General features: G+C 31.0%; 1 protein-coding gene across 3 annotated transcripts; it reads right to left on the reverse strand.

Annotated features, from left to right (window-relative positions):
* Positions 1–912: 912 nt before the first annotated feature.
* LOC113846630 (probable inactive receptor kinase At5g58300) lies at positions 913–5,801 on the reverse strand. 3 transcript variants are annotated; one of them, XM_027475115.1, is made up of 3 exons: positions 5,472–5,801; positions 2,706–4,060; positions 913–1,655 (listed from the first exon to the last, which is right to left on the reverse strand). In XM_027475115.1, the coding sequence occupies exons 2-3, from the start codon at positions 4,045–4,047 to the stop codon at positions 1,024–1,026; spliced, it is 1,974 nt and encodes a 657-aa protein (XP_027330916.1). In that variant the 5' UTR covers positions 4,048–4,060; positions 5,472–5,801; the 3' UTR covers positions 913–1,023. The 3 variants fall into 3 exon arrangements, with proteins under 3 accessions (XP_027330916.1, XP_027330914.1, XP_027330915.1); XM_027475113.1 differs by having other exon boundaries at positions 5,371–5,801; XM_027475114.1 differs by lacking the exon at positions 5,472–5,801 and having other exon boundaries at positions 2,706–4,112.
* Positions 5,802–12,156: the final 6,355 nt, after the last annotated feature.

Here is a 12,156-nt window from a genome sequence, read left to right on the forward strand (position 1 = left end):
AGCGATATTTCTCAATCCATCTTTACTTGCAAGTTCAGCTTTAGAACGGCTATGATCGTGATCCTGAAAAACAAAGGCATATACCTCGAAGATTAGTGGCACATCCTCGATTAATCTAACCATTATTTTTCTTTACGTTCTGAGGAATAGTTTGCTTAAGCCTTTAGTCATACAGACACGTCACTTGGCAATTGCAGCTCTTCCCATAATCTCAACCAATGAAATGTTGCAGTGCCTAATTTTGCTTCGAAATTGGAATTGATTTTCATCGTACATAAACAATATATATAAAGTACTTCTTGACAATGTTGAAATGATTTCAAGTAGATTTGATACGCTAGCAGTACTGCAGTTACATTCACATGCAATATGTCTTTGTCTCTCTCCACCAAGTTAAAACTAAATGCTAGCTCTCAATATATTTGCCTAGAAGCATAGATCCTGAACTCGTTGAGGTTGATTTCATAAGAATCACTCTCTTTCGTGTATTTGCTTATCGGCAAAAAGTTCCCAACAGGCTTTTTCAGAACTCATTTCAATGAGACATTCTGATATGCTTAGTAGTTTCAATTTTCAATAGATCAATCATAGTAGGTTGAATACCCGTTTGACTTGACCATATCATGCCATGATTATCATCAAAGAATTTAAAAGCATATCATCCTATATCATATGAATGTTTTGCAACACTGTCATCCAAAGATCCGGAGACTGAAGAGAGGGTATATTTATCATCATATCATTGCCCAGCCATGCCCTGATTAGGTGATTCAATACACATTGCTAACAACCAGCAGAACAACAATTAAAGGGGATAGACTGTTTTTGAAAGAAATCATGAATTGAACCACAACGTTAATACACAAGAATCAAGAAATAAACTTTCCTACATAATAAAATAACTCTAGTAAAATTCCATCGGTGAGAGCTGTTTCATGCACTCTTTATATACCACTGAATGTTTCTTCTTGGATAAGCAAGAGATCAATTTTCTTGGAACACAAGAAAGAGGGCAGAGTTAAATTATGGAGTTGGAGCAGTTGAGTCCTTGTTGGATTTATTCTCTTCGGAAGATGGCCGGTTCTCTGAGTCAGATAGCCGAATCTCTTCGATCATTCTCACCGCTTCCACCATGCTAGGCCTCATATCTGGAACCTTTGCCACACAGGCCATGGCAATTTGCAACATTTGCACCATTTCTTCTTCAATGTTTTGGTACCTCATTAGCTCCACATCAAAAACCTCAGCTGTCCACTCCTCCCTAACAACAGACTGAACCCATCTAGGAAGATCAACCATGTCATCGCGTCCTGGAGACTGTTGTGGTGCTTTCCCTGTAAGCATTTCCAGAAGGAGGACTCCAAAGCTGTACACATCTGATTTATGAGTGTGCTTACGAGTTTCAATAACCTCAGGAGCACGATAACCTGCGGCTCTAGAAGGGGTTGCAGGAATATTCATAAGCGGAGTTAGACCAAAATCAGAAATGCAGCCATCATTATCTTGGTTGAGGAGGACATTTGAGGATTTGACATTGCCATGGGTGAATTTTGGACCACCAACAGAATGTATGTGAGCAATTCCTTTGGCAATTCCAAGAGAGATTCTTACTCGGGAGTTCCAATCTAATGGAGTTCTTCCACTTGCCCTATTGCCTGTCATTAAATTTTGATCCAATAACTGAAAGTAAGTGCTTTAGCTGACTCAGGTATATATACAAGAACGTAAATCACAAGCAAAAGGTAGAAAATACGATTATCCAGAAGGACTTCAGACTTAAGAATAATCCCAAGAAACAAATGATAACAAATTTCATTTATTTCCAACAGACTGTATCTCTACTGTATGACTGTTTATACACTTTCACTAAAATGACAACAACTCCAGTGTAAACATGCAATACAGAGAGCACATTTATATCTCTATGTACAGTTTTGGTTGCATGCAACACTTAATCGGTGGCTGACAATGCATGTACTAGTTTTATTATATTGACTAAAATCAATCAAAATTTTATATATCTTACTTATGAGGTAAGCCATCTCTCAAAAACAAATACAATAACTTCAAACGAAGTTCCTAATCCAATGCAGAGAACATGAAATCAATTTAATTTAATCTAAATATATAGGATCAGATTCAGAAGTCTATACACATAATATGTAAACTTGTGAAGTATATACTTTACAGCCCACTATGTCTATCCAAAGGCTATTCATGATCTACGATAACGTGTAATCAATCACTTGAAAAATAATTTCAAAGCAAGAAATTGTGTAAAATAGTGATTATTATTCTTTATAAATCACTTAATGTTACAAAAGAAGTTGCATCCTTCGTTTAGCTGTATGATTGTAATTATTTGTTATCCTGGGCCTGGGGCAACGTTTTCTCAAAAAATATTGAGGTGTGGCATTGCATTACTCTTGATTTCTGGATGGAAGACCAGAGGACAGTCTTTTTCTTCCCAATTAACAATGAAATAAAGTGTCATCACTTCTTATTGAAGCAATGGCTCCCTAATACTTTTTTTATACATTTATTTAAACAACAGTAGGTTCTGTAGTTCAAAGAAAATATCATGAAGTCTAAAACGACATGTATTTCAAAGTTCATGCACAACACATCAGCTTTAATATAGTATACAAGAAAACAAGTTAATGTTATAATCTTTAACTGAAACAACGTGAAACAGAAATGCATACCATGCAAGAGGGTAGATAGATTGCCACTTGGGATATAGTCATAAACCAAAAGCTTCTCATCCTTTGAATAATAATAAGCACGAAGTGGCACAACATTTGGGTGCTGGCCAACCCTTCCTACTATCTCCATCTGCTGTTCAAATTCCCTTTTGCCTACCACAACTTCCTTCAACCTTTTCACCACAACTGTTGTTGACTCCTCCAAAATAGCCTTATATGCAGTACCATAACTACCCTTTCCAAGAACTTCAGCAGAAGCTCTCAGCAAATCCTCAAGATCAAAATTATAAGAACAGCCCTCAAAGAAAACCAACTTGTTCTTCTCAGGTTCTTGCACCCCACTACCAAACTCCTCTTTTGGCTTCTCACTCCTCCCACCACTAGGACCCTTGGTTTTAGTTTCTCTGGGGCTTCTTCCCTCATCTTTTTTCTTTAAACAGCAAAGAACAATGACAAGAGTTACAAAAAACAATACCACAGCTCCACCAACAGCAATTGCAATGATAGCTACCTTACTCAGTTTATTTTTTGAGCTATGTCTTTCAGGAGTCGATGATGGAGCAGGTGTTGATGAGGGAGGAGGAGTAGGAGAAACTGCAGAACATGACTTTAGAGGTAATCCACAAAGAGAGTTACCCTCAAAGGAAGAATTTGGGAAAATCTTAAGAGCAGCAGGGATAGATCCATTCAAATGGTTATAGCTTATATTCAAGTGTCTGAGCTTAGTGACATTGAGATTTGGTATCTGTCCAGATAGGGAGTTGTTTTGCAGGTTCAATCTAGTTAGTTGTGTTAAATTTTGTAATGTCTTTGGAATAGCACCAGTGAAGGAATTGTATGACAAATCAAGTACATTGAGGCGGGAAGACAATGAGGTAGGTATATCACCAGAAAGGTTATTATGCTGAAGGTATAGATATTGTAGAGAAGGAAGGGAAGTAATATCAGCCGGTAGACTTCCACTGAGTAAGTTGGAGCGGAGGCTGATATTTTTGAGTGAGTCAATCTTGCCAAGTGTGTTGGCAGGGATGGTGCCTACTAGTCCGATTCCGGGGAGCCGAACAGAAACCACACGAGTGCCATTTGAATTGCAAGTGATGCCTACCCAAGATGTACAAACTGAACTGTTTGGATCCCACTTAAGGTTCCGACGATGGGGAACAGCAGTGGAAAAATCAAGAAGGGCTTGCTTATCAGAACTTAGGTCAGCAAAAACCAAAGGACAAAGAATAACAATGATAAAAAGGAAAGGATGCACTTGAGGGGAGTAGAACTTCATGGAGAGTTTTTTTGCCATATGGTATAAGATGTTGACAATTGAATTCAAAGTAGCCTCTACCATCCTTCATATTTTCCTGGTTTAGCACAATGATCACAAATCAAAAGTGAGGATACAGTAGCATGAAGAAGCAAGCACAAGGCACTATATCACAAAGTTGAATTGAATTACAACATTTCTGAAGGTATATGTAGAATAATTCCAGTTAATTATAGGAGTAGCTGAATTAACCAAGAAACATACAGGCAGCTGTAAGCCTGGACAAAGTTTTGCAATCTTTAAGATTTTCATAATCATTAGATATAAAAGAGGAATGAACCTTCCATAATTAAAAGACACATACTTAATAGTTTAAACATGTTTCGTGTGGCTTCAACTTTGTAGAGTGACAAGTGACAACAAAACAATAGTAACCTAAGCTTGGTGCTACGATGCATGTTATCTACATCAGTCACATTCCCTGTCTATAGTAACTAAGAGAATATGTCACAGAATGAAAATTAGAAGAAGAAAAAAGATACAAGAAGTTGAATGAAAACAATTGCATCAGTTTTAGTTTTCAATAAATTGAGATTTAAAGGTGACACATGACAACTGTACCAGAAAAGAGATCATTCAAATTACAGTTGAAACAAAGTGTATCCATACCTAAATCATAGCTGCAATGCGATTAAACACTAATAAGCAATGAAGAAGATGACCATCAAAAAGAATATGTCAAGAAAGCAAAGGAAAAGAAAATTGTTTGGTCTATCAAATGACCAATATTTACTGTCAAATTAAGTCGTAAGAGTAGGTTATTTCTTGTGACTTTATAACTTGAACTAACATATCTGCAGTTAATTCTCAGAACCAGATTTTCTAGCCAACCATTAACCAAAGTAAGCTTCCTTCCTGACCTCTTATTTATTCTAGACAAAAGGGGAGCTACCAGAATTTCTACATTAAATAGAATGAATGAGTTAAGAACACAAATTTTGTTCAAAAGCATACGACATTTAATGTATTAGGAAGGAAATTCAATGACCAAAAACAGTTAAAGTTGTTCAACAACTAAACTTTTATCAAAAGAACTGCCAAAAACAAAACATCTTTCTCCTCACACCTTCAGATCCTAGACAATAAAACAAAAAGTAGCACTCCACATCACGAAGAAAAACAATAAGCACCTGCACCAGAAAGAAACCCAAAAATCCTTTTGAAGCACAAGCTTGGAATATGCAAAATTGCAAACTAAACCCACAATGTAGAACCCATTTTTGTGTTTAGAACAAAGATGTGAGCATTCACGAACATCGCTGAAAAAATCCAGATCTGCAAGCTAAATTACCGGCACCAGTAGCTATGCAGGGACAAGAAAAAGTAAGATTTTTCAAAGAGAATTACCTGAAAGGAAGCAAAGAGGAAGCACAAGGATTCATGTAACAGTTCAGAAGCAGCATATGTCAGTATATAAGAGTTAAAACCACAGGTCAAAATGCATTCACTGAAGAAACTATGGAAGTTGTTCCCTTGCTGTGGCGCTTCAGATTCTCAAGTACTTCTAAGAACATGAAGAAACTGAATCTGGGTTGCTTTGGGTAGAAGCATAGCAGCTAAAAGAACCAGAGAACTTGCATGAAATTGAAGAGCATTTTAAGCTTGAGGTTCTAAAAATAGCTACAGAAACATGCTTCATAAGGAGTTCGAAAATTAAAAGTAAAAAATGGCTCAAGATTCAGGAAAGTGAGTTCTTTTTATATTTTTATTTTATTGTTTAAAGTTGCAGATAAAAAAAAAAGTGAAGAGCCAAAGAGGAAACAAAAAGGTAGCAAAGGATTAAAGAATAGAGTGGACAGCACAGCAATGCATGATGCACAGTAACCTCTTTCTTGACTAACCAAGACCGAGAGAGAGAGAGAGAGAGAGAGAGAGAGAGAGAGAGAGAAGTCAAAGGACAATGCACACGTAGTAGGACTATGATTCCATTACTATGTGATTACTCCTTAAACGGCTAAGATGAAAAGTACTTTCAAGTTTTCTCAAAAAATAGACAGTGCACATGAAAACAAAAAAACAAGTAATTTTATGGTCTTCTCCCACTCAGCATGTTTTGTTTACAGCCTTTTTTAAACTATTATGAAAAGGAACCATTTTGAATTAACCCTTTTGGCTTTAATTGCATACACCAAAATTACCAACTGAACTTTTATCTTAATTCCTTTAGTAATGTGGGTTTAGGGTGAAAAGAAAAAGGCAATTTTGAAATTAAGAAAAGTGTTCAACTTTGCTTTCTTTTTCTTCTTCATCCATCCTCTTCCTTTCCATCTTCACTCCCTACTTATGGATGGATAAGCTGGGCTGGTAGATGTCTTTGTTAGAGTCTTAGAATTTGTTGATACCTCACATGCATGGAATGACCACCACATTTAATTCAATCTTCCCTTCTCATTGACACATTCCATTTTTAACTTGTTCTACATTCTTCCTCCTTTCTTTTTGCCATACATGCTCGTTTGCTAAGTTGAGAATAAATTTTCTTTCTCGTATCAGTATATTTTCTCTCTTTTTTTTTTTCCTTTTTTAGTAATTTTTTTATACTTTAGTCTCTCTACTTGGTAATAAAAATGTTTTTTTTACATGAAACAAGGGTATTTTTATTAAGTTTTAATTTTTTTAACACTTTTTTCTTATATTCATTTTACTTTTATTACATCTGTCACTTTTTTCACTTTCTTTTTTATTCTCTTTATCTCTCTCTCTTCCAGAGGTGGCAAAATGAGGGCAAAAAAAACTTACTTATTCAAGATGGAAAAAAAAAAAAACTTAAGTGTTGATTGAACTTAACATATTATACTTAAATTGACTGGATCGGATTAAACTCATTTAAAACAAGTTTAGATGAATTATACTTAAAAATAAAAAATTAACGTAGACTTAATATTTAAAATATAAATTCTATATTTTATTATGCTTATTTGAGTCAAATCAACTTTTAATTCTTATTCTTTTATGAGGTACGAGACAAACATTATTATTTTCATAAGTAATATTTATATTGCATAACTATAACAAATTAAGTTATAAGCTAAAAGAAAAAAAAAGTGAAACAAATTTATAAAAAAAATTACACTTTCTTTGTTTAAAGATGCTTAAAATATATTGTTATTTTTCTATATTAAAAATTATACTCCACTTTCCTAAAATACTAATATATAATGTAATTTATTTTAATTGATTTTGGTACTTCAAAAAAAATATTTATTAATTTTTTAAACAATATCTTAGGGTGCTTGGTTGATAAAATTCTTAATTTTTAACTTTAATTATTGCTTTTTTTAAAATTATGTATTATTAAAAAATAAAATAATTGGCATGAGAACAAAGTTAATTAGTGATTTACTTTGTCTACCTTTTCCTTTTATAAAACTGATTTGTAAATTTTTATAATACAAAAAAATTAATGACAGAATAATATTATTTTAACATTAGGTTTAAGTTTCAATATCAAATATCCTGTACAATTACAATATAAATAATTTTTAATTAGTACCGAGTATTTAGTGTAGACACCTGGGTGCTAAATAGTATAACTCTTAGTGATAATTAATGGACATAAAATTATCTCATGTAATTTTAGCATTCAACAACGTGTTTATGATATTTTTTCATTTTTTTTATCGAATTCAAAAAAAACTAAATCCTTTGCTTTTGTTTATATGACATAAAATCAATTTTTTTTTAATTTTACACTTTTTTTTTTCATTTAAAAGACACAAATCTCTTATATAAAATCATTAGAATTGGGTATTCAAACTTAGAGATTGGCTATTCAAAAAAGCCCCCACGTGGTATTTATTTGTTCATTAGTTTGTCGAGAGTGGGAAAAGTAATAAAAAGTCAAATGGAGTCTCTCTATTGAAAATTACAACCTATCATAAAAAAAAATAGTCTAAGTGAGTCCCTACGTTTCAAGAAAATCAACGGAATATAATGGAAAAGACTTAAATGCTTTAAAAAGCTGTTTAGTAATACTTTGCCTATTAATTTTGTAAAGTGTTGGTAAATATGATTAATTATACATTTGATAGATCACAAGTTTAAATTTTTATTACTTTCTTAAGATGTCATAAATATAAATTCCTTGTAAATATTTTTTTTTTAATTTAGTGACTTTTTATAGTTTAGAATAAAACATCATTTTCTCCTCTTAAAATAAAATTGTAAAAAAGAACATTGGATCCAAATCTTGAACCCCCCCCCCAAAAAAAAAAAAAAAAAAAGAAAAAGGCAAAGTCAACCTATGTTGTTAACATAATCAGCTACAATCTCTTACCAAATCCATGGGTGGTATAAAAGGTGTTAAACATTGAAGACAGAGGAAGAAAATGACAGGAGGTAAAAGTCAGAGATTCAAACTGTGTCACGTATAAACTACAATACAAGTGCATGTATGTGTATATACTCCGTGATATTAACAAAAGACAATGCATTATTTACCTTTTATGGGGGTTGGTGGTGCTGAGTAAGTCAAGCACAAGCTTCATCATGGCGACTGTGATACATGACAAATTAGGAGAGAGAGAGAGAGAGAGAGATCTACACATCCAACTACTCATTGTTTATTTTGCCAACTACTTCTACCTATTTTTGGATCTGCGTCTCCATATTTATTTATGACACCATAAATAAACAACAATGTTCTCATTTCTCAAAGTAATAACTCAGAAATAGATAAATTAAACAATGCATAAATGGGGACATCAAATTTCGAATTATGTGTAGAAGACAAAAAATCCATGAATCATCCCACAACTGTACATCGCAATAAATAATGATATATGATGCGGTAATATTCAAATAAGTGAATAGTGAATAATCCCATTGTAATTGTAATTTTTCAGGGTAAAACAAAGTTACTTTGAACAAATTAAATTTATAGTAAAAACATCAAAATAAATAAGTTGAATACCTCAAAGGAACCAATACAAAACGGAAAATACCTTACCTTGTTAAAATTTGCATTCGGATAGCAAAAATGGAAGATGCAACGCAATTTGCAAACTCAAAATTAGAGGAAAATTAATTTAAATATAAGATTTAAAAATATTATATGTCAAAATTTTAAATTTTAATTAAAAAATCACCTTAAATTCTCATATTTATATAAATATTTTTTAAAAATTCATATTTTGTTATATATTATTTTAAAATACTATATACAAAAAAAGTCAAAATTGGAGCTAGTTTTGTTTAAACGTTCAATGGAGTGAGCAGTGGAACTACTTGGTCAATAATAGAGAAACCTATTGAATTTGAAAGCCAACTCTTTGATCATGCTTCAATTTTAGCCTAAGTACATTATTACAGTTGTGGGACACAGGTGAGGAACATGAGCAACCAGGTTGTGAATTGTGGTCCAAATTTCATCATACTAAAAAGAAAGAGGAATTTCAGAAAAGTTGTAAAAATAGTATAGAAAAAGGCGTATAGAAAATATTATATTAATTGACCATATTAATATTAATAGGTTTTTAGTTTTGTCAAAGATAGCATGAGTTTGAATTTTGTGTGTGAAAAAACTCCTTGCTGAAAGAACTAATCTGACTATAATATAATTAAGAAAATTTTATTAAAATTACCTTCGATAAAAAAAATAGATGTTCTTTAAAATATCAAATAGATTTAGAAAAAGAAGACTTATTCTTCTAAAATAATTCACACATACATAATTGCAAAATCCTTTTGAGTTGAATAATCATGGCAGAACATGATAAAATGGGTCCCTAATCTTATATGTAAATGTCAGTATGATTGTGAATTAATGCAGTTCTCTTAAATAGCCATCACCTCAAAACTAATTAATAACAAAGTAGGTAAGTATATGTTTTCAATATTTAAATTAAAAATTATTATATATAAATAAATTTAATTTATAATAAAATATTTATATATATACAAATTAGAAATACTCATAATTAATATCATTCAATGTAAGTGATGTATAGTACATTCAATGTCATTATTTAATGACGGCTTAATAGTTCGAATCTTTTAATAATTTTTTTATGATTGTTAAAATTATATTATCTCTTGCTTTAATTTTAAAAATTATTATTGACTTCTAATTGGATTTATTTAGAAGAGTCAAGGGTGTGTCTTGTGTACATATTCGTACATGTACACACACATGTATCTGTAGATTTTTACTTAAAATTAAGTTTATAAAAATTTATAAAACTATTTATTGATATTTTATCAATTAAATTTATTTTAAAGTTTAATATACATTTTAAAATTTTTGAATTATAAGATTATAAATTTGGATATGCAAAATTATTATTAAAATATTATAATATAATTATCTAATGGTTAAATTTTTCTAAATTTAAATTCTATAATAAGTTATTAAATAAAAAAATTCATGATTTACTACTGATTTTCGTTTATAAAATTAACTGTTGGACTTTAGAATTTTAGTAAATAGATGATTAAGTTTTATATAATTTAAAAATAACCCCTTGTATAATCATTAAGGTATCGCGGCACCATTCAATATTTAAATTTGTTAATTCAATTTCTTATGAAAAATATTATGTAGAGTAAATTTGATAAGGGTAATTCTATTTTTTATTAATTTATTTTATTTCAATTTTTTATTAGGTAAGTCAAACCTTGCGATGTTTTTGGAACAACTCAAGTAAACGATTGTAAAGTTAATATTTTTTAATTCTTTATTTTTAATTTAATCTTTTAGTTATTTTTATTTTATTTAAATTCTTTAATTTTTAAACATCAATCGAAACAGTCATTTTCAGTTAACTATATTTAATTTGTTAAATTTTCTAATGCAGAGATACTTTAAAAATGATAATGTACGTGTATGGTATCCGTATCCAACGCATATCTTGCATTACTTTCTTTTAACATATGTTTCTTCTTTAGATAATGGAGATATTAATATGGTAATTTGACAATAATACTTTTATTTAAATTTAATTATGATTATATCATTTAATAAATTAAAACTCAATAGTGATCATATGATGATGATAACCAACAAATATAAATATTAGATATATTAAAGAATAAAAAAATACTTTACTCAATATATCGTTATCATATTTATATCGTGAATTTTCAAAATATTAACATATTTATTTATGTTTTATCACCATCATTATTATTTACTTAACTAGTGTAATTAAATGAAATTAATGAAAAAAACACTAAAAGTTAAAAGATTAAATAAAAAAATTAAAGAATTAAATTAAAAAAGTAAAAATTAATTTTATAAAAATAATATTAAAAAAAATTGATTTACTTGATAGTGTTGCATGGCCCGTGATTGACAGCCTACCAAACTTATGTATCACTGCCCTCGTTTATGCGAATCGGCAATACTTGGTTGGTCCCATCTATCAGCGAAGCAAAAGCTCTCATCATATCCAAGAGAGGGGGTCGGTTGATATATACACACACATCTTTTATTATGATGAATTTGAACGGTTTAGACCAATCATTTCTATTATTGTCGTTCGTGTTGACATTCAAATATGTATCATATTTGTGTTTGAATTGTATGATGTTTCAAAAATTGAAGGTTATCAAAGTTCTTCAACAAGGTTCTAACAATGAGTGCAAAGTTTTGTATTTTTTGTTTTCAAAGTGAAGTTAAAGGAGCATTCAAATTTGCAGGTGTTGTCCCATGTTCATTCGGTGTAGCTAGGAGAATTTATTCTCAGGTACTAAAAAAACGCCTCTTCATCCATTAAGCCAATTTATAATGATGATTAATTGTATGTATAATTAAGTTATTCATTTTTCTTCTAAATTCCTCTGTCATTGTTGCTGCAAAAAGCATAAACTTTGGCATAAACGTTGTCTACAGAATTGACAGACACTGATGTGAGTAACCAGACACCGGTATAATATAAACCCTATTGCACGGTTCGAAACTTAGCTTTCAACACTACAGCGATAGATGAAGACTGTGTTTCTTTTAAGCCCCACTCTATTTTGGGTTATCCAATTAATGTCGGGTATCACTTTGATTTGTCAGATCATATCTCTTTCTCTGCATGCATAAACCTTTCCACTCACAAGCTCTAGCTGCAATCAATCAATTAGTACTAAATTAACAACTCCTTTGAAGTTAGGAAATGATAATCCTCTTTCTACCAAGCACTGGCA

The sequence above is a fragment of the Abrus precatorius genome, unplaced genomic scaffold (genome assembly GCF_003935025.1).
Source record: "Abrus precatorius isolate BTA unplaced genomic scaffold, Abrus_2018 Scaffold8, whole genome shotgun sequence".
NCBI classification, from domain to species: Eukaryota; Viridiplantae; Streptophyta; class Magnoliopsida; order Fabales; family Fabaceae; genus Abrus; species Abrus precatorius.